General features: G+C 40.4%; 1 protein-coding gene across 2 annotated transcripts in view; it reads right to left on the bottom strand.

Annotated features, from left to right (window-relative positions):
* PLA2G4A (phospholipase A2 group IVA) overlaps positions 1–15,612 on the bottom strand; it is a 152,491-nt gene that overhangs the window by 74,019 nt on the left and 62,860 nt on the right. For both annotated transcript variants that reach the window (XM_044916394.1, XM_044916395.1), the window contains 2 exons: positions 9,910–10,058; positions 9,079–9,192 (listed from right to left, as the gene is read on the bottom strand). In XM_044916394.1, coding sequence (XP_044772329.1) covers positions 9,079–9,192; positions 9,910–10,058 — 263 coding nt within the window. The remainder of the gene's footprint in view (positions 1–9,078; positions 9,193–9,909; positions 10,059–15,612) is intronic.

Genomic DNA, 15,612 nt, shown 5'->3' with positions numbered 1-15,612 from the left:
AACACAACGATTTAACATTGTTATATATTGCAAAATGATCACCACAGTAAGTCTAGTTAACATATATGATTTCTTTTTATTTTTTTTAAATTTTTTAAAAAGATTTTATTTATTTATTTGAGAGAGAGAGTGAGAGAGAGAGAGAGCACAAGAGCGGGGAGCGGGAGAGGGAGAAGCAGACTCCCTGCCGAGCAGGGAGCCCGATGCGGGACTCGATCCAGGGACTCCAGGATCATGACCTGAGCTGAAAGCAGTCGCTTAACCAACTGAGCCACCCAGGTGCCCCCATATATGATTTCTTAATAAAATGAAATTCACATTTACTACCAGGAATCATCTAATCCATTCACCCAAGAATTCAGGATAATTGTGCCCCCGGCCCCCCAAATGGTCTTTAAAAGATTTGAAAGATTAAAAAATACACTATTTCCCCTATAGTCATCTTCCACTCTATCATGCAGGGTTCCTCCTTACATTTGTGGATGATCTCTCTTTCCTTGATTTAAGGTCCCTTTTCCTTACTTAGACATTGGAAATTCTAAACCAGATTTCCTAGAGCAATAGTACCAAACCAAATGGGAATCTCTCACACTCTAGTTTCTCCTCTTAAACTTAATTTACTTTCATTATTCCTGTCGGACCACTTCCCAGATTTTCTGTATTTCTCATAAGTGCATTCATTTATCCATTCATCCAAAAATGACTCAAGCACCTAATGTGTATCAGGATAGGTATGCAATAATAATTAAGCTGAAATGTATTCTACTCCTTGATGGAACTTAGGTACAGTAGAGGACCCAAGAAGACAAGAACATTCTAAAAGGCCCTATAATTTAAAAGTTACAAATTGTGAAAGTGTCAAAAAAGACTTAAGTTTCCATTGCTAGCATCCCCCCCCCCAAAAATGTGTTCTCTCTTAAAGCCAGGAATTGTTTAACCTCTGTTTGAACTCTAACCCGCCTCCATCTGACAGCATTCACATCTTAGCCAAAGATCCCCCAGACGTCTCATAAAAGTATATAGTCCTCTTGTTTCTCCTCCAAACTCTTTGTCATTCACTCAGCTAAACTGTAGTCCTAGTCTTCACACATCAAGACATAGTTTTCCAAAGAAATCATCCTGACACTAACTTCACATTCTGAACTCAGCATCAAAACTACCATCTTTTTAAAGCTTTGCCACTCTCTCTTCTATAGAACTACCTCATTCATTTTCAAGTTTACAATCATGAATAAGCAACAATCAAAGAAAGCAATCAGTCAGAATCAGATGCCACAGAAGCTATGAGACATGGCTATTTTTAAACAATACCACTAACATCTAAATAAAGATGGCAAATAAAAACACCATACCACGTAAGCTTGAGGCTATCTTCCTCAAGGTATTGGCCAAAACAAACTAATTTCATCTAGAGAATAAAGAAGTGTAATCTTTCTCTACCGTACTTCAAAACCTCAGGATTTTTAAGATTCTCTTGAAGTGGGCTACTTTGTTTACAAAAAACACAGCAAATTCTGAAGATGTTATATCTTTCCACTTTAAAATGGGATTCTGTAACCCATAGCCTCACATTGATATATTCAGTAATGGGTGACTGGAGCATTTTTGAACTGTGTGAAATGATCCCTAAAGCAAATGATCACTAAACTTAAAGGCTCTACATATTTATATATATATATGTTTATATATATATGTTCATTTTGGTAAGTTCAAACAATTAAGTTTAATAGGTAAGTCAGTTTCATGAAGCACATGACAGTTAAATCTGGCCAGTTATAATAAGAATATCTAATATTTATTTAGTGCTTACTGGACCAGGCACTGTTCTAAAGCTTTCCATGTATTAATTAATTTAACCATAACCACAACCTTAAAAAGAGGTAGGTACTATATACAACCCTGTTTCACAGATGAGGATGCACGGCAGAGAGAAAAAAAAAAAAAATGTTCAACATCACATGGGCAATAAGTAGCAGAATCATGATTCCAACCCAGGCAGCGGCTGGCTGACTCTGAACCTGGGGTCAAAAACAGCAGGTCCTGCCAGTTTCTTTCAAATGACAACTGTGATGCTCTCTCACTTTGTGACTCCAATAAACACAACCTAACCCTAAATACCAGCAAGAAAACAAAACAAAACAAAATGTGGATCCAGCCCTAAGATTGGCTTTCCTAAAAACAACAAATAATAATAAACAACAAAAAAAGTTCAAAAATCGAGCAATAAATCAGTCTTGGGAAGGGCCGGATCCGCTGTAAATTCCCACTCTGCGGCTGCAGCTGGTCCTCAGTGCCCCCAGCGATCATTCCATTCAGCTCTTGCAGACACTGGAGAGTTGCTGCTTGTGCTCACTTAGCTCAAGTCACCCTGCACTCCTCATACTTGTCCCTGGCCACAGAAGAAGTCTGCTAAAGCTGCATCAACCCTTTTGTTTTCACTAGGAAACAGACTCTGTCTCTTTACCTACTAACTTGCTGCTTACTAATCCATCTGAGGAAGAAGCCAAATCCTGTTGGCTCGAAATTCCCTATTACCGGGTCAAAAACCTTCCATAGCTCACTGCTGTGGGTAGGAAAACATCCAAATTCTTTTTTTTTTTTTAAAGATTTTATTTATTTATTCATGAAAGACACAGAGAGAGAGAGAGAGAGAGCGAGAGCGAGAGAAGCAGAGGGAGAAGCAGGCTCCCAAGGAGCAGGGAGCCCGATGTGGGGCTCGATCCCAGGACCCTGGGATCATGACCTGAGCCGGGGGCAGACGCTTAACCGTCTGAGCCACCCAGGCGCCCGAAAACATCCAAATTCTAACACCTCAAATTTGAGCTCTGCCATAGTTTGACCCCTGTGTACCTATTCTTCCTTTATAATGCTCTGCTCTCACCACGCTGGTCTAGACACTGTTTCCTGAACACACTGGTCCTTCCGAGTCCCATGACTGTGAGCAAAGGCTCAGGCTATTCTCCCCACCAGAATGGCCTTCCACCCCGTTTGTGATCTAACCACATCCTTCCTTTAAGTACAAGCCTAAACCATTGATATCCACTGTAACTCACTGAAACCCCATCCCCCTTCACCTTCCTGTCCTCATTTCCTACCACAATCCCTACCACTCTTTCTCTGTGTGTTCCAGCCATACTCTCTTCAGTGCTGCTACTCAACACACCAGGCAAACTTCCACTGCAGGACTTTTCTACTCGGAGCAACTTCTGCCCCCCTTCCCCCTGCCTCCCCCCACCCCGATATCATCAGAGATGCTCTTAGCCATATTTTTGGAACTGCATTTGCAACCCCCTTTACATACATAAACACCTCTTTTCTCCTTCCCTGGTTTATTTAGCACTTACTGCTATCACTACCTAACACAAGTAACTTTTACTTATTAATCTTGCTTCTTGTCTCTCTTACTAAGTAGAATATGAGTTCCATGAGAGGAGGGATTCTTATTGTTTTGTTCACTGCTGAATAGGTAGTTCCTAAAGACTTGCCTGACACATCAGTAGGTGTTTAATAGTTATTTGTGAAATGAATGAATGAATAATTCCTTCTTATAATACTCACTGTATATATTATCTACACTATTTGGCACTTAAAATTATACTATATAAATACTAAACTCTAGTTAATGATATGCTTAAGTGTTTAGGGGTGAAACATAGTGCTGTTTGCAATTTGTTTTTATTTTTTATAAGATTTTATTTATTTATTTATTTAGAGAAAAAGCGCAGGAGTGGGGGGAGGGGCAGAGGCAGAGGGAGAGAGAGAATCCCAACACAGGGCTGGATCCCATGACCTCGACACCACAACCCGAGCAGAAACCAAGAGTCAGATGCCCACCGACTGAGCCACTCAGGCGCCTCTCCAATTTGTTTTTAAATGCATCAAAAAAATAAGATGGTTTGGGGCACCTGGGTGGCACAGTCGGTTAAGCAGCCAACTCTTGGTTTCAGCTCAGGTCGTGATCTCAGGGTTGTGAGATTGAGCCCCACGTAGGGCTCCATGCTCAGTGAGGAGTCTGCTTAAGACTCTCTCTCCCTCTTCCTCTGCCCCTTCCCACCCCACCCTCTCTCTCCCTCTCTTTCTCTAAAATAAATAAATGAATATTTAAGAAGTAAGATGGTTTGATGGATGGATAGATGGAGAGATGGAGAGATATGTGGCCAAGTAAATACAGTAAAACAATCGTAGGGTCTACGTGGCAGTTATACAATCTTTCAACTTTTTTCTATGTTTGAAAATTTTTATAATAACATTTGGAGAAAAATATAACACTTTAGAAAGGCCTTCCCTGACTATATAAACTTCAGTTGCCCACCAACTATTCCCTATCACATCCCTCTATTCTATTTTCCTCACAGTACTAGCAGATATTGTATTGATTGTCCTTGGCTTTCTGATCCTATTTACCTTCCCCATTAGAAAGCAAGCTCTCTGGGAACCAGAACATCATCGAGCACGTCCTCTACTGTTTGCCCATCACCTAGAATACTACTTAGAACATAATAAATGTTTAATAACGCCCAAGTAAGTAAATTAATGAATAGATGCCTCATGATACTGCTTACTGTATTACTTATCAGTTTATACATGAATGTCTAATCCTTTCCAAACAGATTATTAGTTCCTTGAAAATGAACTTTTTGTGGCTTTCTTAACATTTAGCAAAGTATTAGCTGCAAATTTTAGCTGCTCAAATTCTCATATTAAAAAATAGTCTACTGGGTGCCTAGGTGGCTCAGTCGGTTAAGCATCTGTCTTTGGCTCAGGTCATGATCCCAGGGTCCTGGGATGGAGCTTTTCATTGGGCTCCTTGCTCAGCGGGGAGTCTGCTTCTCCCTCTCCCTCTACCCCTTGGCCCTGCTCATGCTCTCTCTCTTGTTCTCTCTCTCAAATAAATAAATAAAATCTTTAAAAAAGAATCTACTGATAGGTCAGTATTTTAAAATCACATAATGAAGATTTTTGTGTGTGTGTGTCCCTGGGTGCACACAAAATGAAAGATTTTTATTATTGTTTTGTTTCCATATCCGTAAAATGGAAAGAATTAAAAATTCTTGAATGAAAATGATCATATAAAAAAGGTATTCTTTCTGGATCACAGAACCTTATAAATTAGAAAGGATCTTACATTAATCAAAACTTCTATCTTAGAGATGAAGAGTATAAGGCAGAAAGAGTGACAAATCAAACATTCTAGAGGGAGATTAGTGACCAAGACAGAATGAGAGAATGGATCTCCCGATTCCCTGAGTGGGTAGTGCAAGCCCGTGGGAATCTGGCAATCTCCATTTGGAGACTCCCTTTCTTTCTCTAGCTGGCTGCTGGCCACAGAAATCACTCTATGTTGACTCAGTATTAACTTTTGGATGACAAAATTTTGAATAAGTTTTTGTTAATAATGTCTTGGCTGGAAACCTGTGTTCTCTCTTTGTCAAATCCAAGTGCTTTCTTTATTGTTCCAGACTGTTATAATCATCTTCAAGAATCGTTTAAAAACTTCTTTTCCCACACTATTCCCTCACAGTCTGTTCTCTCTCACCTCCTTAAACACTGGAAAGAAGCCCATGCTCCTCTGAAAGATGGGGTGCAGAGGTGAGGTGAGGCTGGAGAGCGTGCACAGGGCACGCCACATGATCTGGGGAATGCCAAGGGCTCTCCACCCAACCCTGCGTCTTTACCTTTCTCCCCTCTACCATCACAGAGCACCAACGCAAACAATTGTCCTTCAGATACAAACTTCAAAGGTCTCTTAAGAACAGAGTGATGGGGCGCCTGGGTGGCTCAGTTGGTTAAGCGACTACCTTCGGCTCAGGTCATGATCCGGGAGTCCCTGGATCGAGTCCCGCATCGGGCTCCCTGCTCGGCAGGGAGTCTGCTTCTCCCTCTGACCCTCCCCCCTCTCATGTGCTCTCTCTCTCTCATTCTCTCTCTCAAATAAATAAAATCTTTAAAAAAAAAAAAAGAACAGAGTGATGAAGAAAAGCTGTTTGGTCAACTGTTTTCTCAGCCGCACTAAAGAAACTAATTATGTAAGCTACTTTAAATTCAGGAATGTAGAAAGTCTTTTTTAGAGCCCGGAGGTTACACAGCTAACCATAGGAAATGACAGGAGGAGAGGAAATGCATGTTTCCCTCCAATATCTTCTCCCATAATCAGACTGAAGATGGGGGAAAACATACTGTGGAAAGGCCAATCCATGCTTACAAAGCTCTCAATAAACATTTATTGAGAACCCAGTCCTAGAGACATGCCTTAGGAAGGTTGCGGGATATTAGCCTTTGACCATCTCTAAACTTTACCCCACCATGCATCAACATGTGTCTGCAGGGCCTTGTAACTTGCCAGGCCCCGACTTGCTTTCTTCTTTCAAGATTCCATGCCTTTGCATTTATAAAGTGCTTAATATGTTCTAAGCACTATATATATGTACGGGTACATCCATGTGCATACATTAGTGATATATATTTCTATAACCAAGCATCATTATATATTTAATCTATAATAAATTCTATACTTAATAAATACATAAACTAAGCAACACATTATATCTTATGTAATAAACCATATAAAAGTATAATTATGTATGGATATATTCATGTGCATACAGTATTTTTTTAAGATTTATTTATTTTAGAGAGACAGAGTGGGGAGGGGCAGAGGGAAAGGGAGAGAGAAACCTTAGCAGACTCTGAGCAGCGACTGACTGTGCATACAGTATTGATATGTATTTCTATAACCAAGCATTATTATATTTCTTTTTTTTTAAAGATTTTATATATTTATTTGAGAGAGAGAAAGAGAGGGAGAGCACGAGCAGAGGCAGAAGCAGAGGGAGAAGCAGACTTCCCACTAAGCAGGGAGCCCAATGCAGGGCTCAATCCCAGGACCCCGGGATCATGACCTGAAATGAAGGCAGACGCTTAACCGACTAAGCCACCCAGGTGCCCACCGTATACATTTCATATACATTTCAAATTTTATACTTAATAAATATATAAACTAAGTAACATATAATTTATATCTTATGTAATATACTATAAAAAGTATAATCAAATAATTACATCTAAATGTATTTAAAATATATGTATATGTAATATAATTACAGTATATATTATTATATGGCTATATTATATATAAGTAAAATTAAGTCATTTAATCATAAATGAGTTATCATAAACTCTCTTATGAGATATCATCTCCATTTTACAGATGAGTAAATCAAGGCCCGGAAGAGCTAAGTGATTTCACCAGGATGAAACAGATAGTAAGGGGCAGAGCTGACATTTAAACACCAAATAACCTAGCTTCAAATGCCAAGGCATTAACCACTACGTTCACTCTTCAACCTATTCAAAATCACCTACTTGTATGCAGCGGTCCCTGGCTTCCCCTGAAAACAGTCTGTCTTTATTCTGTCTTCCTACCACACATTGCTGATTGATGCTTATCTCACCGTACGGTGGTTTCATTTCTCACATGTTTCTATCTCCTCTGCCCACTTCCTAACCCAACCCCTACCTCACCTCTACCCCACATGGAGGTAACTGAGGGAAGAGCCTACTGTGTCTTATTCTTCTTTATATTCCTTGCACAAAGCACAGTGGCTGGTACACAGTGGACTTCAATAAACATTTACAAGAGGGATGAATGCAAGAACTTTAAAAAAAAAAGTCAACAGAACTGTGGGCAGTGTATCTCTTGGCACTGGAGTAAGACGTACAGAAGACATGCTTCCTGGAGCAGCTGAAGGAGTCAGCAGGGCACGTGGGACTAGACTGTCTTCAAGGCACCTGGGCTGCCCCGCTCGCATGAACCGGTCAGGTAGACCTTCGGGCTTAAGTTGGTTTCTAAATAGGTATACATTCATCCAGTAAATATAAACTATGCATTAGCTCTGTAATTAGGCATGCATAACCAGTATTCCTGATCTATAGGATTTTAGTTTATGGGGAGGGGAGGAAGATAAGAAATCAAACAATTTAAATGCCTCAGTCCCAGTGAATACCATAGATAATTATCTTAGGGCTTCAGAGAAGGAGGAGGTCACTTGGGATAGTAACAGAAAGGAGGTGAGAGTTAAGGAACAGGCAGGTTTGGGGGAAGACAGCCAATCTGAAGTCATTCCAAGGACAAGCAAAAACACAGAGCCTCTTCCAACAAGAAATTAATACATTAACCAGCCTTCTGGATACTGGTCCATCAGTTGTTTACATTTCTCACTGTAAACTTCTAAATTAGTTTCTTATAAAATTCAAAATCCAATGTTTACTCTGTATTAGTAATCTTTCTAGGGCTTTGTGATTCCTAAATTATTGACATTTCAGAAATGCAGCATACCTAGAAGTGTAAAAAAAAAACAAAACCCAAGACTATTCCTGCTGACTTTTCATTGCTGCAGCCCTAATTATTTGAGGATTATCTGAGACAGAAATATCCCTCCACAGAGGCTTAATTTATTGCTAAACATGTAATTTTGGAACAGTTTGGATGTTCCGACAGTTTTCTTTAAAAAAAAAAAGATTTTTTTTTTTATTTGAGAGAGAGAACGTGCACGCGCACACGTGAATGAGGGGGAGAGGTAGAGGGAGTGGGACAGAGGGAATCCCAAGCCGACTCTCTGCTGGGCGAGAAGCCTGATGCAGGTCTCGATCCCATGACCCTGAGATCATGACCTGGGCCCCGAAATCAAGAGTCAGACGCTTAAATGACTGGCCCCCCAACAGTTTTCTTTTTGAGTTTTTTCTCTCTCTTTCTCTCTGCCATTCCTCTCAGATTTTACATCTTCCTTTATCTTCTCAAAAGTTTTGTTAGACCTCCTGTGGGGTCGGGGGTGGGGGGCCCAAAGCCATTGCCTCACTTAGAGCAACAACAGAGATTAATGTCTCTGTATTATTTAGTGTAATACTTCAATCAAAGCTTATAAATATCAGAACAATAAAAAGCTTTGGACAAGAAGTAAAAGGGACACAAAATTTTCTCTTTAAAAAAGAAACATTCCAACAAACAAATAAAATAGATCCCAGAATAAATAGATTTTTATCTGACATAAGGTTGAAAAATAATCCTGTTGTGTCACTTACTTGGTTGAAAATAAAAGGAACCTCTTTCTTCTCTCCTACTTTCATAGAGGATATGGGGAATGTTGCTGTCCCTAGAGTTTCATCCATGACATAATTGGCATCCATTAATGTGACCTGTAGAAATTAAAAAGTAGAACACAGGAATACAATTTCTCTTGGATCTTTGGATATTATATCGAAAATTTCCACCACACTTAAAAAATCAAAGTTCTCAAATGATATTTAATAGTCATTTGAGGGCCTCAATATTCACCTGGTTATAATTCTTTGTCTTTTCTTTCTGACACATTTGCCACTAAGGCAGTCATTAACTTTTTCACTTTCCTGATTGACTTAATCATTATCATGTTTTCAAAAATGGAACCTTACCCCCCACCCCCAGGGGAAATGCTATTTTGGAGTATGAGAAATAAATTAATGTAGAAAATCCATGTAACCATTTTGGGAAAGATCTATTTTAACTTATTTTCAGGTTAATTATTTTCAGTTAGAAACTTTACGTTAACAAAGTTCACTTATTTTAAAGTAGGAATCCATTGACGATATTGTTATTCTGTTGTACTTGGACCCTCCTCTTTATAACAGAAAATATGTTTTCTCCAAAGCACACGAGGACGATAAAAGATTCTTCCCAGCGCTACCTAACTCTTGCATTACCACTGGGCACTCACATCACTTGATGTACACCACTTAGAGCCCAGTGTTCCAGGCTGCACAGCTGGACCCCAGCTACACCTGCCCAAGGAGAAAGACGGCATGAAAGGGACAAGCTCAAACACCAACTTCAACATGAATGAGGACCATCTAACGGTCCGCAAATGATTCACTGACCTCCAAAACATTTTCCTGGTTAGGATCCAAAATAAACTCGAAGGTCTCATTCCACACAGGGTTTATGTCATTATTGAAGTGTCTTGTTCTCTTCCTGCTGTCAGGGGTGGAGGAGATGAAAAGTTCCACGTACGGATCTGGAGTGTCAACTGTAGACAGTAAACACAAGTGAGGAGGATGAAAAAATATGATCCACAATTCCTAATTTGGTTTTATTTTTTTTATTTTTTTAAAGATTTTATTTATTTATTTGAGAGAGAGAGGATGAGAGAGAGAGAGCACATGAGAGGGGGGAGGGTCAGAGGGAGAAGCAGACTCCCTGCTGAGCAGGGAGCCCGATGCGGGATTCGATCCCGGGACTCCAGGATCATGACCTGAGCCGAAGGCAGTCGCTTAACCAACTGAGCCACCCAGGCGCCCCCTAATTTGGTTTTATTAATATGTGTTGTCAGATTATTTTTAATGAATCTGCAGTAGCATATTTAAAATGTCCGAGACAACATACACTATAACGGAAGAACATTACAGGTTAGATACTTCTTATGTATTATGTCCCTGCCCTTCGTAACAGCCCCGTGAGAAGGAATCTTTTATGAGATGATTTACTCAGAATTCCTCTATTCACTTAAAGAACATGTTCAGCAACACCTCAGGGGAACTACTAAATGATGAGAACAATCTCACCCAGCTAACTACAGTATAACCTTCACCCCGGGACAATGATGGTGACAAGATCATGGGTTCAGGATGATGGTGCTTGTCTACAGTACAAAAATTATCCTAATTACTTTATTTGCCAAGCAAAATAATTAAAGTCGGTGTGAGATAACTGTTGTTTGTAGTTATAGGGTTGCCTGGTATAGCTGTACAGGTTGTACACTGAACAACCCTTAGCGGGCTGGCATTTGTATTAGTGATCAACATATATTTCCGTATTTATTATAGCAGTATTCAATCAGATGGAAGTGGGTGTCTCAAGGAAGTGACAGCTTTTTCTCTTGTACACAAAGGCCTGCTGGAGTCAGGGCATGATGTGGGTGCCATTTTAAATAGAAAGAAACAATGGCAAATAAAGGGGCTATTTAAGTTTCTTCCCATTATATATTCACGTAGCAACAAGGCAACTGACACTATGCAGTGGAAACACTCATCACTCCCTCCTTAGTGGTTCCATTGAGTCCTTCACCATCTTACAACATTGCACACACTGTATTTTATGGATGTAATTATACATTTATCTGTCTTTTCCTTACAAGACTCAACAACTTGAGGGCAGGGGTCAAATCTTACTCATCTGTATCTCTTCAGAACCTAACAACTATCACAATACTTAAAAATCTCCTAACTTAAGGACTCAACTTTTCTCTTTAACACATCCTTTCCCATGCAATCATTGAAATTCATAACCATAAAAACCAACAGTTGAGTAATGACTGCTAGGATCTCTGTTACGCGCTTTACACACATTAGTCTGGTTTAAATCTCCCAAAGGCACTACAAGGTTAAGTGCTCTGTTTCGGTGTTGAGGCAACAAGAAATGAGAGATGTTAAGCAATATGTCTAATATCATCCAGCTAGTAAGTCTCAGAGGAAGATCTGGCTGCAACAATCATTCTTTTAAGTGCTAAAGATGAGATCATAAGGTAGGCCTTGCTATCAAAAGAGGAGCTGGACTTAAGAGTTATGGGAAGGGGGGAAGAATAGAGGGAGGAAGGTAGGGGGCAGGGAGAGAGGGGGGTGAGAGAGTTAGGAATATGAGCAGTGGTGGGAGGGGAGAGGGAGAGAGAGAGAAGGTGGTGCAGAGGTCCACACAGAAACATATAAACATTGAAAACAAAGGAAAAGCAAAAATAACAGTTCTCAAATGCTTGCTTTTCAAAGAAACATTTTTTAAAAAATATACTTTGTCTTTCAACAATAGTTACGGTCATCAAACAATTTAACCAATGCCCTTCACTTAATTTTCAAGCACTGTTCATAGTTCTATGTGGTGATCACATTTTTTAAGTGTGCATTTTTATTGTAAAGTGGAAAGGTCTACACACGAGGTGTATGCATTTGGAATTGTCTTTTATTTAATTTCCTCACTTTGACTTAATGCATCATTGGTCAAGGGCAGCTGAGTCTCAAAAGAGTACGATATAAATGCCTAGAGTTCTGGTTAAAAATGCAGACCCTTGACCCTCATCCCCTAAGACCTATGATCAGTAGAGCTGCAAAGGGCCTAGGAATCTGCATTTTTAAACAAATATTCTAGCTGATACTGATGTAGGTCATCTTCTGTTCACACTTTCGATATCCTGCTTTAGAGAAAAGGAAATAGGCAGTTATTGGAATTTTATGTATTGTTTATTTTTACGGAGCTATAATTGGCATATATTGCGTGAGTATAAGGAATCCAATGTGTTGGTCTGATACACTTACATATTGCAATTTCTAACTCAATGCTTCTATCTTTCAATAGGACCATGGAAGACAAGCTAGAAAACAAGAAGACTGAGCAGGAAGCAAGGCAAGGGGAAATGGGCCAAAGAAGAGAAGGGCACGCTACCAGGTGACTCTTCGCACCTCCTCAACCTGGAGACGTTCCTTTTCCTCAACCATATTTCTGCCATGGCGCCAGAGCTCAAGATGTCAAGTCAGAAATAAAATGACATATTTAGAACAGCAGGTGGTAGAGGATCATCAAGAAAAATATCTTTCCTCTTTTGAGTAAAAGTCAGCACATGATTTAAAGGAAAAGATTCAGTTGGGATTTCACATTAAATGTATAAAAATGTAACCCTTCTTCATCCCATAGGGCAGGTGCTTTTTCATGGGGCTAATGCTCCTTTCTAGCTGTTTCCCCCAAACATGAGAAAATCCAAAACCAAGCAAAAAAACCAATCTAGAAAACAAAAAGTGTCTGGGAGGAGGAGGCCTGCAAACGGTAAACATCACTCATTCATTCAACAAATATTTGAGTGCCTGCTCTCTGCCAGGAGCTACCTGTCAAGAAGCAGTTTGGCTTTCCGAGCAGCCCAACGCGAAACTGCAGATCTGAACGATGGAAGTGAGTCAGATGCTAACAGCCTAATTTTAGAGGCAAGAGTAAAGGGGAGGCAAGCAGATACACTATGCCAGTGACTAGTAACTCAGTCACTCAGATTATCACCCACAAATAAAGTCAAATCGTAGGCGGCAAAATTGCCTTTGAGGCTTGGTCTTCATTTGAATCTGAGGAGAGGAGGGGGAGGTTTTCTTGGGCCAAACAAGGAGAGAACAGAAAGTTAAGTTCCTTGGGAGAAGCCATGTGGGAAAAGGATGCAGCAAACCGAGTAGCGTCAGTCAGTCAGGGAGATAAGCATCTTCTAAGCCATTCTGGGTGCTCCGTCTGGATCATATACTTTAGCCAATTCTAACTCTGACGAAATGATGATGAAAAGAGAATACAAGATGCCAACACTACATTTCTGTATCAAAACATAGACCGACAGCCTTTTTTTTTTTTTTTTTTTTGAGTAAAGCGATAGAAGTTAGATACAGAAAAAGCTCTCAAGAGTGAGAAGCGTCCCTACAGGGTTGCCATTGAGGGCCGTTAGGGTTGGTCTTTTATAGAAAGCTAACCAGGGAACTTAAATCCTTTTAACATCTCTAATGATATCACCATTGAGCAAGGTCTAGTCATAACACCTTCAATGGCTTACTTCCTTTTTAGGGTCTGGTTATTCTTGCTGGTCACAGGTGATTTCATAAAAAGATACCCACCCCACATGCCTAGGGCAGGTTTGTTCCCTTATCTCTGGTTTCCTCACACTGCCACATTTTTGGGATTTCTGTGAGCCTGAGCACCTAGCCCCCTACCTATCTCTCCCTACCTAGCCCCCTGTCCCTTACTCATTCCTCCTCCTGGAATAGTAACCCTAACTGCCGTTAGGGAATGGGACGATGACCACTGAAATGGGGCGGCAGGCTGTGTGGCAGTTAGAATCTATCCAGGGGTCAGTCCAGGGGCCCGAGGCATGGCTCCAGGGGGTCATGATGGGCAGCAAATGGGTACATGCATCAGCACATGCAAAAGGATGAACATAAAACAAGTATGAGGCCCCAGATTATGGTCCCACCCCTTAGATAAGATCCCCAATTACCAATGTTGTCAAATAGATCAGTGGATATCTTGATCGACAGACCTTTTTAAAAAGCAAATTAGAATCCTGTTCAATTCACTTTGGATTCTGCTTTTCACTTTTAAATGCAATCAATATTCTACAGCTCTTGTCAAGAGTGCTAGTTGTGTGAGCCTCTGTCCTTGCTTCATTAGCAAGAGACCTCAACGTTAAGTTGTCAAAGGGTGCTGGGCAGTGGAAAAGCACGGCCAGCTGCAAGCTCTGATACCGCAGTCGGCATCACGGCTTATCTCTGCAAGCCGAGAACCATCCGTAGCGGTGGCAGGATGTAGCATCCGCTGCAGGATGAACAGGAGTTTTAGGACACGAGTTTAAAATCAGATTGCGATAATCACATAGCTCACTTTCTTTACATCATCTGTAATCTTCACTGGCTTCAGAAAGGGAAAGCTGCAGGGAAGCTTTGAAAAGGGAGAGCAGGGCGCCTGGGTGGCTCAGTCGGTTAAGCGACTGCCTTCGGCTCGGGTCATGATCCTGGAGTCCCCGGATCGAGTCCCGCATTGGGCTCCCTGCTAGGCAGGGAGCCTGCTTCTGCCTCTGACCCTCCCCACTCTCATGTGCTCTCTCTCATTCTCTCTCTCTCAAATAAATAAATAAAATCTTGAAAAGGGAGAGCAGCCCATTTTGACGGCAAAACCAAGCCTGGTGCTTTGGGGGGGGGGGGGTAGAAAAAGGCAAATGCAGGAAAAGAAATGTTCAGTGTTTTGTTCTCCTGTATACTTATTTCACGGTTTTGTGAATTAATGCCTATAGGGTAACTGGATGTTGAATCACTGATTCGGCTTCACCTTGATTCATTCCAGCCAAATAGGTGGTAAAGCAAAGAGGTAGTGTGTGGGCAAAGACATTCTTACCTCTCATCCTTTTATCTAAATCTTGACAAACAAAAATGTTGGGGGTATGGGATACAGATCTTTTTTTGCTCCCATAAAGATGACATGAAACTACATGCACCAGAAATAGCTTCAGAATTCCTGGGTTGTAAAACCTCTCATAAACTTTAGTAGTTTAAGGAGTGCCTACCTAAATTAATAAAAGGTCCATCTGTCATTTCAGCTTTGTCTGAGCAAAATATTATGTGATTCATGATAGGGGCTGATGGCAGCTTCTATACTCTCTAAGTTCTATTTTAAATGTCCTCCATTGGCTTTCTCATATCCACTTTGCTCCACAACTTAAACCCTCCACTATAAATAAAGATGACCTTTAACCTGTTATAATACTTGTAATAAACAGCATTTTAAAAATCCCCAAAGGAATAGTTCTCCCAAATTCACAGTCAAAATATTACTTTCCAAAGAGCTGTTACTGCTGATGGTGAGCTTAAAGTGGGTTTCTCAAAATGCAGTCCTCTAAAGTATCTTCACAGAATCATCTGGAGCATCAAAAATGCAAACACCTTGCATCTTCGGTCAGAGCACAGGCTTAGAAATCTACATTTTTAACAGCTTGACCAGGTGATTCTTATGTACACAAGTTTGAAAAACATGGTTTAAAGTATATATTATTAAAATCGACTAAACAACAATGATGTAAA

Source organism: Neomonachus schauinslandi, chromosome 6 (assembly GCF_002201575.2).
Source record: "Neomonachus schauinslandi chromosome 6, ASM220157v2, whole genome shotgun sequence".
Classification (NCBI taxonomy): Eukaryota; Metazoa; Chordata; class Mammalia; order Carnivora; family Phocidae; genus Neomonachus; species Neomonachus schauinslandi.
This window is presented reverse-complemented; position numbering and strand designations above follow the sequence as displayed.